The 15304-nt window shown below is 47.0% G+C and overlaps 1 protein-coding gene across 3 annotated transcripts in view; it reads right to left on the reverse strand.

The window, feature by feature from the left end:
- LOC129854512 (probable E3 ubiquitin-protein ligase HERC1) overlaps nucleotides 1-15304 on the reverse strand; it is a 66274-nt gene that overhangs the window by 32192 nt on the left and 18778 nt on the right. For all 3 annotated transcript variants that reach the window (XM_055921633.1, XM_055921632.1, XM_055921634.1), the window contains exons 8-11: nucleotides 9059-9202; nucleotides 8683-8810; nucleotides 3726-3870; nucleotides 1940-2111 (exon numbers count right to left, since the gene is read on the reverse strand). In XM_055921633.1, coding sequence (XP_055777608.1) covers nucleotides 1940-2111; nucleotides 3726-3870; nucleotides 8683-8810; nucleotides 9059-9202 — 589 coding nt within the window. The remainder of the gene's footprint in view (nucleotides 1-1939; nucleotides 2112-3725; nucleotides 3871-8682; nucleotides 8811-9058; nucleotides 9203-15304) is intronic.

Raw genomic sequence — 15304 nt, forward strand, 5'->3', positions numbered from 1 at the left:
AGGTCTGAAGTCCAGGGTTGATGCAGCAGACTCACCGTTTCACATAGAACCACCATGGCTAGAGATGGGACTGGGATGGGGGAGGGACTGGGATGGGGGGGTGGGGACTGGGATGGGGGGGTGGGGACTGGGATGGGGGGGTGGGGACTGGGATGGGAGAGGGACTGGGATGGAGGAGGGACTGGGATGGGGGGGTGGGGACTGGGATGGAGGAGGGACTGGGATGGGGGGGTGGGGACTGGGATGGGGGAGGGAGGGACTGGGATGGGAGAGGGACTGGGATGGGGGATGGGGACTGGGATGGGGGAGGGACTGGGATAGACATGGGACTAGGATGGGGGAGGGACTGGGATGGGGGGGTGGGGACTGGGATGGGGGGGTGGGGACTGGGATGGGGGGGAACTGGGATGGAGATGGAACTGGGATGGGGGGGTGGGGACTGGGATAGGGGAGGGACTGGGATGGAGATGGGACTGTGATGGGGGAGGGACTGGGATGGGGGGGGGACTGGGATGGGGGAGGGACTGGGATGGAGATGGGACTGGGATGGGGGGGACTGGGATGGGGGAGGGACTGGGATGGGGGAGGGACTGGGATGGGGGGGGGACTGGGATGGGGGAGGGACTGGGATGGAGATGGGACTGTGATGGGGGAGGGACTTGGATGGAGATGGGACTGGGATGGGGGGGACTGGGATGGGGGAGGGACTGGGATGGGGGGGACTGGGATGGGGGAGGGACTGGGATGGGGACTGGGATGGGGGAGGGACTGGGATGGAGATGGGACTGGGATGGAGATGGGACTGGGATGGGGGGGACTGGGATGGGGGGGACTGGGATGGGGGGGACTGGGATGGGGGGGTGGGGACTGGGATAGAGATGGGACTGGGATGAGGGGGACTGGGATGGGGGAGGGACTGGGATGGGGGGGTTGGTACTGGGATGGGGGGGTGGGGACTGGGATGGGGGGGTGGGGACTGGGATGGGGGAGGGACTTGGATGGAGATGGGACTGGGATGGAAATGGGACTGGGATGGGGGGGTGGGGACTGGGATGGGGGAGGGACTTGGATGGAGTAGCTGTGTGTTCAACATGCTATATTTCTATACTGACCTGTCCCTGGGCATCATGTCTCTTCTAAATGCTATATTTCTATACTGACCTGTCCCTGGGCATTGTGTCTCTTCTAAATGCTATTTTTCTATACTGACCTGTCCCTGGGCATTGTGTCTCTTCTAAATGCTATATTTCTATACTGACCTGTCCATGGGCATTGTGTCTCTTCTAAATGCTATATTTCTATACTGACCTGTCCCTGGGCATTGTGTCTCTTCTAAATGCTATATTTCTATACTGACCTATCCCTGGGCATCGTGTCTCTTTTACATGCTATATTTCTATACTGACCTGTCCCTGGGCATTGTGTCTCTTCTACATGCTATATTTCTATACTGACCCGTCCCTGGGCATTGTGTCTCTTCTACACGCTATATTTCTATACTGACCTGTCCCTGGGCATTGTGTCCCTTCTACATGCTATATTTCTATACTGACCCGTCCCTGGGCATCATGTCTCTTCTATATTTCTATACTGACCCGTCCCTGGGCATTGTGTCTCTTCTACATGCTATATTTCTATACTGACCCGTCCCTGGGCATCATGTCTCTTCTATATTTCTATACTGACCCGTCCCTGGGCATTGTGTCCCTTCTACATGCTATCCTTCTACATGCTATATTTCTATACTGACCCATCCCTGGGCATCATGACTTTTCTACATGCTATATTTCTATACTGACCTGTCCCTGGGCATCATGTCTCTTCTATATTTCTATACTGACCCGTCCCTGGGCATTGTGTCTCTTCTACACGCTGTATTTCTATACTAACTTGTCCTTGTGCATCGTGTCTCATCTAAATGCTATATTTCTATACTGACCTGTCCCTGGGCAGAGCGGTCCATGCCAGGCTGTGGGAGGTACCAGCTGATATCTGTTGGATGACCACACCGTCCAGACCAACCACCTTCTTAGGCTTGGTGATGGGACCAGTAGAGTTACCCTGGCCACACTGACCCATGGAGTTGTTACCCCACGCATACACCTCATTGTCTAGGTGGAGGAGAGAGAGAGAGATGAGAGGAAAAATAGATATCAGTTGATTTAATCATCCAATCATAGGAACATCTTGGGATGTTATGATGTGGTTTAAAATGTGGTGTGAGATTAAGAAGTGAGATTAAAACGTGAGATTAAGACGTGAGATTAAGAAATTAGATTAAGAAGTGAGATTAAGAAGTGAGATTAAGAAGTGAGATTAAGAAGTGAGATTAAGAAGTGAGATTAAGAAGTGGTGAAATGTGTACTTGCATTGTATGGGATCATAAGAATCTCCCCTTTTAGAAATGAGAGAATATATGACTGATCCTGTTTGAACTTCACAGATAAACAAGAGAATCTCTAGTAAACAGTTGAAACAGGATAAGTCAATACTGTTAAAGGCTGCTGTTTTACTGTGGCCTGGGCTGGTTACTGCTGGTTACTATGCTGCCTGGGCTGGTGGTTACTATGCTGCCTGGGCTGGGCTGGTGGTTACTATGCTGCCTGGGCTGGGCTGGTGGTTACTATGCTGCCTGGGCTGGGCTGCTGGTTACTATGCTGCCTGGGCTGGGCTGGTGGTTACTATGCTGCCTGGGCTGGGCTGGTGGTTACTGCTGCTGCCTGGGCTGGGCTGGTGGTTACTGCTGCTGCCTGGGCTGGGCTGGTGGTTACTATGCTGCCTGGGCTGGGCTGGTGGTTACTGCTGCTGCCTGGGCTGGGCTGGTGGTTACTGCTGCTGCCTGGGCTGGGCTGGTGGTTACTGCTGCTGCCTGGGCTGGGCTGGTGGTTACTGCTGCTGCCTGGGCTGGGCTGGTGGTTACTGCTGCTGCCTGGGCTGGGCTGGTGGTTACTATGCTGCCTGGGCTGGGCTGGTGGTTACTGCTGCTGCCTGGGCTGGGCTGGTGGTTACTATGCTGCCTGGGCTGGGCTGGTGGTTACTGCTGCTGCCTGGGCTGGGCTGGTGGTTACTATGCTGCCTGGGCTGGGCTGGTGGTTACTATGCTGCCTGGGCTGGGCTGGTGGTTACTGCTGCTGCCTGGGCTGGGCTGGTGGTTACTGCTGCTGCCTGGGCTGGGCTGGTGGTTACTGCTGCTGCCTGGGCTGGGCTGGTGGTTACTATGCTGCCTGGGCTGGGCTGGTGGTTACTGCTGCTGCCTGGGCTGGGCTGGTGGTTACTATGCTGCCTGGGCTGGGCTGGTGGTTACTATGCTGCCTGAGCCGGGCTGGTGGTTACTATGCTGCCTGGGCTGGGCTGGTGGTTACTATGCTGCCTGGGCTGGGCTGGTGGTTACTGCTGCTGCCTGGGCTGGGCTGACGTTGGTTTGAATCCAGCCCTCGTCTGTCTAGTAAACTATCCTCCTTATTGTCCTGTCTCTCTGCACTGTCTCTATCCAATAAACTGGACAAATCCTTTCCTGTCTCCCTGTCTCTGTCCAATAAACTGGACAATTCCTTAATAAATAATCTTATATTGCCTGGGGTGGACAAGTGGTCTAAACTACTGGCTCTCTCTTTCAGCACTCTCTCTACTACCTTCTACCTCTGTCTCGCTCTAACCAATAAACATGCAAAATACTTACATCATAGATTTAAAATAATCATTTTTTTTTTAAAGGGTTGTTTTACCGTGTGAGAGAGCTAGACAGTGGCTGTCTCCTATGGAGAGGTCTACCACCCTGGTCGCTGTCAACTCCTCAATCAGCTTGGGTCTCAGAGCAGTGGCTTCAGAGGAGCCACAGCCCAGGCAGGCCCCGCAGCCCCAGGCATACACCTGGAACACAGGACGACACAGAACCAGTTACTACAACACAGGCCCCGCAGCCCCAGGCATACACCTGGAACACAGGACGACACAGAACCAGTTACTACAACACAGGCCCCGCAGCCCCAGGCATACACCTGGAACACAGGACGACACAGAACCAGTTACTACAACACAGGCCCCGCAGCCCCAGGCATACACCTGGAACACAGGACGACACAGAACCAGTTACTACAACACAGGCCCCGCAGCCCCAGGCATACACCTGGAACACAGGACGACACAGAACCAGTTACTACAACACAGGTCCCGCAGCCCCAGGCATACACCTGGAACACAGGACGACACAGAACCAGTTACTACAACACAGGCCCCGCAGCCCCAGGCATACACCTGGAACAAAGGACGACACAGAACCAGTTACTACAACACAGGACGACACAGGACCAGTTACTACAACACAGGACCAGTTACTACAACACAGGACCAGTTACTACAACACAGGACCAGTTACTACAACACAGGACCAGTTACTACAACACAGGACCAGTTACTACGACACAGGACCAGTTACTACAACACAGGACCAGTTACTACAACACAGGACGACACAGGACCAGTTACTACAACACAGGACGACACAGGACCAGTTACTACGACACAGGACCAGTTACTACAACACAGGACCAGTTACTACAACACAGGACGACACAGGACCAGTTACTACGACACAGGACCAGTTACTACAACACAGGACCAGTTACTACAACACAGGACCAGTTACTACAACACAGGACCAGTTACTACAACACAGGACCAGTTACTACAACACAGGACCAGTCACTACAACACAGGACCAGTTACTACAACACAGGACGACACAGGACCAGTTACTACAACACAGGACCAGTTACTACAACACAGGACCAGTTACTACAACACAGGACCAGTTACTACAACACAGGACCAGTTACTACAACACAGGACCAGTTACTACAACACAGGACCAGTTACTACAACACAGGACCAGTTACTACAACACAGGACCAGTCACTACAACACAGGACCAGTTACTACAACACAGGACCAGTTACTACAACACAGGACCAGTTACTACAACACAGGACGACACAGGACCAGTTACTACAACACAGGACCAGTTACTACAACACAGGACCAGTTACTACAACACAGGACCAGTTACTACAACACAGGACCAGTTGCTACAACACAGGACCAGTTGCTACAACACAGGACCAGTTACTACAACACAGGACCAGTCACTACATCACAGGACCAGTCACTACAACACAGGACGACACAGGACCAGTTACTACAACACAGGACCAGTTACTACAACACAGGACCAGTTACTACAACACAAGACCAGTTACTACAACACAGGACCAGTCACTACAACACAGGACCAGTCACTACAACACAGGACCAGTCACTACAACACAGGACCAGTTACTACAACACAGGACCAGTTACTACAACACAGGACCAGTTACTACAACACAGGACCAGTTACTACAACACAGGACGACACAGGACCAGTTACTACAACACAGGACCAGTTACTACAACACAGGACCAGTTACTACAACACAGGACCAGTTACTACAACACAGGACCAGTTAATACAACACAGGACGACACAGGACCAGTTACTACAACACAGGACCAGTTACTACAACACAGGACCAGTTACTACAACACAGGACCAGTTACTACAACACAGGACCAGTTACTACAACACAGGACCAGTCACTACAACACAGGACCAGTCACTACAACACAGGACCAGTCACTACAACACAGGACCAGTTACTACAACACAGGACCAGTTACTACAACACAGGACCAGTTACTACAACACAGGACGACACAGGACCAGTCACTACAACACAGGACCAGTTACTACAACACAGGACCAGTTACTACAACACAGGACCAGTTACCACAACACAGGACCAGTTACTACAACACAGGACCAGTTACTACAACACAGGACCAGTTACTACAACACAGGACCAGTTACTACAACACAGGACCAGTTACTACAACACAGGACGACACAGGACCAGTTACTACAACACAGGACCAGTTACTACAACACAGGACCAGTTACTACAACACAGGACCAGTTACTACAACACAGGACCAGTTACTACAACACAGGACCAGTTACTACAACACAGGACCAGTTACTACAACACAGGACGACACAGGACCAGTTACTACAACACAGGACCAGTTACTACGACACAGGACCAGTTACTACAACACAGGACCAGTTACTACGACACAGGACCAGTTACTACAACACAGGACCAGTTACTACGACACAGGACCAGTTACTACAACACAGGACCAGTTACTACAACACAGGACCAGTTACTACGACACAGGACCAGTTACTACGACACAGGACCAGTTACTACGACACAGGACCAGTTACTACAACACAGGACCAGTTACTAGAACACAGGATGACATAGAACCAGTCACTAGAACACAGGACATAGAACCAGTCACTAGAACCAGTTACTAGAACACCGGACAACACAGGATCAGTTACTAGAACACAGGATGTAGAACACGTCACTAGAACCAGTCACTAGAACACAGGACATAGAACCAGTTACTACAACACAGGACATAGAACCAGTCACTAGAACCAGTTACTAGAACACAGGACATAGAAGCAGTCACTAGAACCGATCACTAGAACACATGACATAGAACCAGTCACTAGAACACAGGACATAGAACCAGTCACTAGAACCGGTCACTAGAACACATGACATAGAACCAGTCACTAGAACACAGGATGTAGAACCAGTCACTAGAACACAGGACGACACAGGACCAGTTACTAGAACACAGGATGACATAGAACCAGTCACTAGAACACAGGATATAGAACCAGTCACTAGAACACAGGACATAGAACCAGTCACTAGAACCAGTTACTAGAACACCGAACAACATAGGATCAGTTACTAGAACACAGGATGTAGAACACGTCACTAGAACCAGTCACTAGACCACAGGACATAGAACCAGTTACTACAACACAGGACATAGAACCAGTCACTAGAACCAGTTACTAGAACACAGGACATAGAACCAGTCACTAGAACCGGTCACTAGAACACATGACATAGAACCAGTCACTAGAACCAGTTACTAGAATACAGGACATAGAACCAGTCACTAGAACCGGTCACTAGAACACATGACATAGAACCAGTCACTAGAACCAGTCACTAGAACACAGGACATAGAACCGGTCACTAGAACACATGACATAGAACCAGTCACTAGAACACAGGATATAGAACCAGGCAGGATTAAAAGGGTCTGCATATAAAAAGTAGCCTGGTCCCAGATCTGTTTGTACGGTCTTGCCAACTCCTATGGTTATTGCCATGTCAAATCTGGAAGCAGGCCACATAAAAAGACATTGCAACAGGAAGTTACTTGCAGACAGTATCAATAGAACAACGAGACAGATATTTCCCTGCATGTATAAATGTGAAGCAGCTGCCTGGTGTTTCCACTCACTATGGTAGTGACAGGAAGACCACTGGCTGGCAGTGGGAGAAGATGGAACTAGATTTTGGCAGACATTCTGCTCATTTTCTCATCGATTAAACATTATGTTAATACAGTTCTGTTCCAAAAACTAAAATCTGTTATGAACAGAGTGGACTAAGTTTTGTAGACTTTACCCTTTGCAAAAAAAAAATTTTTTTAATTGCATTGTGTAGAAGGACCTAAAGGCAGGGAGGTGTTCACTAAAGGAAATAATTATGCAGATGCATGCTAGAATGAGCCAATTAGAATCTCCCTATCTCGTGATTGGCTCTGCCCACCTCCTTGCTTGTTCTGCCCACTATGACTCGTTTGTTCCCATTGGAAACGACAGGCTGTGGTCTATCTTGGTTTAGTTGTAAAAAATCTTTGATAGTATTGTCAGTTGGACAAAAGGGAACTGTATGTAAACATATAAAAACACCTTGTGATAAGTACTTATTTTAACATCCTGGTTACAGTAACACAGTGAGCAACATAATGTGAATAACAGAAGTGGTGTTTCTTTCTTACTATGACCAGACACAGAGTACCAGAGATCATTGCTACTGGAAATATAATATAGTGTCAGTGAAAACATCAACACTCCACACAACCAGGAAGAGATTATACCAACAAAATAAACTTCTGTGTATTCACAAATGAAAGAATTCCTTGAATCGTTGACTAGCAGAATTCCAAGATCAAACCCGCTCTACCACTCAAGACACAGCCAGTGTTTTGATCCCCAAGGCATTGTCTGTCGTTGTTGCTGTTGTCGTGACCCATCCCTGTGCAATACAGTTCATTTAACTTGTATTTAACCAGGATACCATCCCTCCCTTGAAGTAAAAAAAACAACTATTTTACAAAAGACAACTGAAAATGAGTTCCCTGAAAGATTAAGTTGCAAATGTTGCAGATTCCTCCCTCCCGTTTCTAAAGTGTAAAACAGTCAGTAAACAGTCAGTCAACGGTCAGTCAACAGTCAGTCAACAGTCAGTAAACAGTCAGTAAACAGTCAGTAAACCAGTCAGTAAACCAGCCAGTAAACAGTCAGTAAACAGTCAGCAAACAGTCAGTAAACAGGCAGTAAAACAGGCAGTAAACCAGCCAGTAAACCAGCCAGTAAACCAGCCAGTAAACCAGTCAGTAAACCAGTCAGTAAACCAGTCAGTAAACCAGTCAGTAAACAGTCAGTAAAAAGTCAGTAAAAAGTCAGTAAACAGTAATTCGTACCTGTCCAGTGGAGGTTAGGGCCAGGGAGGACTGGCTTCCAGCACACACTTTCCTTATGAACATCCCCTGCAAGGCCTCCACTACTTTGGGTTTATAGACACGGTTTGTATCTCCATGCCCCAGTTTCCCTGCAGGATAGACAAATTACACATTCAGAGACATTTAGAGACATATTGCCAATCGTATCATTTATGTAAAACCCATTCTTCAATATGAAGACACAATTACACAATAAACGATATTTATTGATTTATATTGCCTTTTATATTTCCATATATATGTCGACATTTAGAGCTATATTGATCGTTTCGAAAATAACGTTAATATAAAAACATCCGATTGGATTCCAGTGTTGCGTCCTGAGCCGTTCACCCACCATTGTCTCCCCCTCCGAAGGACCACACGGTACGGCCATCTTTTGACAACGCTATGGTGTGAGAACTCCCACAAGACACCTCTCCTACGTTACTGATGTCTTTGACCAGAGTAGGAATGTTTCTGCTGTTGCTGTCTCCGTGACCTGCACACCAAAACACAGAGAGGAGAGATATGTCAAGACACCAGACAGAGGAGAAATATATTATCAACATATCAACCAGACAGTGGAGAAATATATTATCAACCAGACAGGGTAGAAATATATTATCAACCAGACAGAGGAGAAATATATTATCAACCAGACAGGGGAGAAATATATTATCAACTAGACAGTGAGGAAATATATTATCAACCAGACAGAGGAGAAATATATTATCAACCAGACAGGGGAGAAATATATTATCAACTAGACAGTGAGGAAATATATTATCAACCAGACAGAGGAGAAATATATTATCAACCAGACAGAGGAGAAATATATTATCAACCAGACAGAGGAGAAATATATTATCAACCAGACAGGGGAGAAATATATTATCAACATATCAACCAGACAGTGGAGAAATATATTATCAACCAGACAGGGTAGAAATATATTATCAACCAGACAGAGGAGAAATATATTATCAACCAGACAGGGGAGAAATATATTATCAACCAGACAGAGGAGAAATATATTATCAACCAGACAGAGGAGAAATATATTATCAACCAGACAGGGGAGAAATATATTATCAACTAGACAGTGAGGAAATATATTATCAACCAGACAGAGGAGAAATATATTATCAACCAGACAGAGGAGAAATATATTATCAACCAGACAGGGTAGAAATATATTATCAACCAGACAGAGGAGAAATATATTATCAACCAGACAGAGGAGAAATATATTATCAACCAGACAGAGGAGAAATATATTATCAACCAGACAGGGGAGAAATATATTATCAACTAGACAGTGAGGAAATATATTATCAACCAGACAGAGGAGAAATATATTATCAACCAGACAGGCAAAATATATTATCAACCAGACAGGGGAAATATATTATCAACCAGACAGTAGAGAAATATATTATCAACCAGACAGTAGAGAAATATATTATCAACCAGACAGAGGAGAAATATATTATCAACCAGACAAGAGAAATATATTATCAACCAGACAGTAGAGAAATATATTATCAACCAGACAGTAGAGAAATATATTATCAACCAGACAGAGGAGAAATATATTATCAACCAGACAGAGGAGAAATATATTATCAACCAGACAGGGGAGAAATATATTATCAACCAGACAGTAGAGAAATATATTATCAACCAGACAGTAGAGAAATATATTATCAACCAGACAGAGGAGAAATATATTATCAACCAGACAGAGGAGAAATATATTATCAACCAGACAGTAGAGAAATATATTATCAACCAGACAGAGGAGAAATATATTATCAACCAGACAGAGGAGAAATATATTATCAACCAGACAGGGGAGAAATATATTATCAACCAGACAGTAGAGAAATATATTATCAACCAGACAGTAGAGAAATATATTATCAACCAGACAGTAGAGAAATATATTATCAACCAGACAGGAGAAATATATTATCAACCAGACAGTAGAGAAATATATTATCAACCAGACAGTAGAGAAATATATTATCAACCAGACAGAGGAGAAATATATTATCAACCAGACAGGGCAGAAATATATTATCAACCAGACAGGAGAAATATATTATCAACCAGACAGTAGAGAAATATATTATCAACCAGACAGGGGAGAAATATATTATCAACCAATAATGTTCAGTGTTAATAATGTTCAGTGTTAATAATGTTCAATGTTAATAATGTTCAGTGTTAATGTTCAGTGTGTTAATAATGTTCAATGTTAATGACGTTCAGTGTTAATAATGTTCAGTGTTAATGTTCAGTGTGTTAATAATGTTCAATGTTTGCCACCGAAGAGCATTGTAGAAACGATTACAATACAACGGAACGACTTGTTTTGTGTAGTGTTAGCTAGCTACATAGTTTTCTTTGCTAGCTTTGTATCTAAGATAATTGTGTAACTTTGAGTAATTATCGGTTAGCTAGCCAGCTAGTTTCGCCTGCCGCGCTGCTGTCCTCCTACCTAGCCAACACTGCTAGCTAACACTGCTAGCTAGCCAACTTCTACCGAATAGCAGCACTGTAGAAACTTACATTACAACGGAACGACTTGATTAGCGTAGTGTTAGCTAGTTGTCTTTGCTGTCCTTGTATCCATGATAATTGTGTAGTTTAGAGAAATTTAGAGAAACTGTCGAGGTCACCTAGCCAGCTTCACTTTCAACAACGCAGCTACTGCTAGCCAGGCTACTTCACCAGCCAGCAGTACTATATCATTTTAGTCAATAAGATTTGTAATTTTATTGATTTTTTGCTACGTAAGCTTAACTTTCTGAACATTCGAGACGTGTAGCCCACTTGTCATTCTAATCTCCTTTGCTTTAGCGTAGCCTCTTCTGTAGCCTGTCAAATATGTGTCTGTCTATCCCTGTTCTCTCCTCTCTGCACAGACCATACAAACGCCTCACACCGCGTGGCCGCGCCCACCCTAACCTGGTGGTCCCAGCCCGCACGACCCACGTGGAGTTCCAGGTCTCCGGTAGCCTCTGGAACTGCCGATCCGCGGCCAACAAGGCAGAGCTCATCTCAGCCTATGCGTCCCTCCAGTCCCTCGACTTCTTGGCACTGACGGAAACATGGCTCACCACAGATAACACTGCTACTCCTACTGCTCTCTCTTCGTCTGCCCACGTGTTCTCGCACACCCCGAGAGCTTCTGGTCAGCGGGGTGGTGGCACCGGGATCCTCATCTCTCCCAAGTGGTCATTCTCTCTTTCTCCCCTTACCCATCTGTCTATCGCCTCCTTTGAATTCCATGCTGTCACAGTTACCAGCCCTTTCAAGCTTAACATCCTTATCATTTATCGCCCTCCAGGTTCCCTTGGAGAGTTCATCAATGAGCTTGATGCCTTGATAAGCTCCTTTCCTGAGGACGGCTCACCTCTCACAGTTCTGGGTGACTTTAACCTCCCCATGTCTACCTTTGACTCATTCCTCTCTGCCTCCTTCTTTCCACTCCTCTCCTCTTTTGACCTCACCCTCTCACCTTCCCCCCCTACTCACAAGGCAGGCAATACGCTTGACCTCATCTTTACTAGATGCTGTTCTTCCACTAACCTCATTGCAACTCCCCTCCAAGTCTCCGACCACTACCTTGTATCCTTTTCCCTCTCGCTCTCGTCCAACACTTCCCACACTGCCCCTACTCGGATGGTATCGCGCCGTCCCAACCTTCGCTCTCTCTCCCCCGCTACTCTCTCCTCTTCCATCCTATCATCTCTTCCCTCTGCCCAAACCTTCTCCAACCTATCTCCTGATTCTGCCTCCTCAACCCTCCTCTCCTCCCTTTCTGCATCCTTTGACTCTCTATGTCCCCTATCCTCCAGGCCGGCTCGGTCCTCCCCTCCCGCTCCGTGGCTCGACGACTCATTGCGAGCTCACAGAACAGGGCTCCGGGCAGCCGAGCGGAAATGGAGGAAAACTCGCCTCCCTGCGGACCTGGCATCCTTTCACTCCCTCCTCTCTACATTTTCCTCTTCTGTCTCTGCTGCTAAAGCCACTTTCTACCACTCTAAATTCCAAGCATCTGCCTCTAACCCTAGGAAGCTCTTTGCCACCTTCTCCTCCCTCCTGAATCCTCCTCCCCCTCCCCCCCCCCTCCTCCCTCTCTGCAGACGACTTCGTCAACCATTTTGAAAAGAAGGTCGACGACATCCGATCCTCGTTTGCTAAGTCAAACGACACCGCTGGTTCTGCTCACACTGCCCTACCCTGTGCTTTGACCTCTTTCTCTCCCCTCTCTCCAGATGAAATCTCGCGTCTTGTGACGGCCGGCCGCCCAACAACCTGCCCGCTTGACCCTATCCCCTCCTCTCTTCTCCAGACCATTTCCGGAGACCTTCTCCCTTACCTCACCTCGCTCATCAACTCATCCCTGACCGCTGGCTACGTCCCTTCCGTCTTCAAGAGAGCGAGAGTTGCACCCCTTCTGAAAAAACCTACACTCGATCCCTCCGATGTCAACAACTACAGACCAGTATCCCTTCTTTCTTTTCTCTCCAAAACTCTTGAACGTGCCGTCCTTGGCCAGCTCTCCTGCTATCTCTCTCAGAATGACCTTCTTGATCCAAATCAGTCAGGTTTCAAGACTAGTCACTCAACTGAGACTGCTCTTCTCTGTATCACGGAGGCGCTCCGCACTGCTAAAGCTAACTCTCTTTCCTCTGCTCTCATCCTTCTAGACCTATCGGCTGCCTTCGATACTGTGAACCATCAGATCCTCCTCTCCACCCTCTCCGAGCTGGGCATCTCCGGCGCGGCCCACGCTTGGATTGCGTCCTACCTGACAGGTCGCTCCTACCAGGTGGCGTGGCGAGAATCTGTCTCCTCACCACGCGCTCTCACCACTGGTGTCCCCCAGGGCTCTGTTCTAGGCCCTCTCCTATTCTCGCTATACACCAAGTCACTTGGCTCTGTCATAACCTCACATGGTCTCTCCTATCATTGCTATGCAGACGACACACAACTAATCTTCTCCTTTCCCCCTTCTGATGACCAGGTGGCGAATCGCATCTCTGCATGTCTGGCAGACATATCAGTGTGGATGACGGATCACCACCTCAAGCTGAACCTCGGCAAGACGGAGCTGCTCTTCCTCCCGGGGAAGGACTGCCCGTTCCATGATCTCGCCATCACGGTTGACAACTCCATTGTGTCCTCCTCCCAGAGCGCTAAGAACCTTGGCGTGATCCTGGACAACACCCTGTCGTTCTCAACTAACATCAAGGCGGTGGCCCGTTCCTGTAGGTTCATGCTCTACAACATCCGCAGAGTACGACCCTGCCTCACACAGGAAGCGGCACAGGTCCTAATCCAGGCACTTGTCATCTCCCGTCTGGATTACTGCAACTCGCTGTTGGCTGGGCTCCCTGCCTGTGCCATCAAACCCCTACAACTCATCCAGAACGCCGCAGCCCGTCTGGTGTTCAACCTTCCCAAGTTCTCTCACGTCACCCCGCTCCTCCGCTCTCTCCACTGGCTTCCAGTTGAAGCTCGCATCCGCTACAAGACCATGGTGCTTGCCTACGGAGCTGTGAGGGGAACGGCACCTCAGTACCTTCAGGCTCTGATCAGGCCCTACACCCAAACAAGGGCACTGCGTTCATCCACCTCTGGCCTGCTCGCCTCCCTACCACTGAGGAAGTACAGTTCCCGCTCAGCCCAGTCAAAACTGTTCGCTGCTCTGGCACCCCAATGGTGGAACAAACTCCCTCACGACGCCAGGACAGCGGAGTCAATCACCACCTTCCGGAGACACCTGAAACCCCACCTCTTCAAGGAATACCTAGGATAGGATAAAGCAATCCTTCTGCCCCCCCCCCCCCCCCTTAAAAGATGTAGATGCACTATTGTAAAGTGGCTGTTCCACTGGATGTCATTAGGTGAATGCACCAATTTGTAAGTCGCTCTGGATAAGAGCGTCTGCTAAATGACTTAAATGTAAATGTAAATGTAATGTTAATGACGTTCAGTGTTAATAATGTTCAGTGTTAATGTTCAGTGTGTTAATGATGTTCAGTGTTAATAATGTTCAGGGTTAATAATGTTCAGTGTTAATGTTCAGTGTGTTAATAATGTTCAATGTTAATGACGTTCAGTGTTAATAATGTTCAGTGTTAATGTTCAGTGTGTTAATAATGTTCAGTGTTAATAATGTTCAGGGTGGTAATAATGTTCAGGGTTAATAATGTTCAGGGTGGTAATAATGTTCAGTGTTAATAATGTTCAGTGTTAATAATGTTCAGTGTTAATAATGTTCAGGGTGGTAATAATGTTCAGTGTTAATAATGTTCAGTGTTAGTAATGTTCAGTGTTAATAATGTTCAGGGTTAATAATGTTCAGTGTTAATAATGTTCAGTGTGTTAATAATGTTCAGTGTTAATAATGTTCAGGGTTAATAATGTTCAGTGTTAATAATGTTCAGTGTTAGTAATGTTCAGGGTTAATAATGTTCAGGGTTAATAATGTTCAGTGGTAATAATGTTCAGTGTTAGTAATGTTCAGGGTTAATAATGTTCAGGGTTAATAATGTTCAGTGGTAATAATGTTCAGAATGTTAAT

This window comes from Salvelinus fontinalis, chromosome 4 (genome assembly GCF_029448725.1).
Source record: "Salvelinus fontinalis isolate EN_2023a chromosome 4, ASM2944872v1, whole genome shotgun sequence".
In the NCBI taxonomy this organism is placed as follows: Eukaryota; Metazoa; Chordata; class Actinopteri; order Salmoniformes; family Salmonidae; genus Salvelinus; species Salvelinus fontinalis.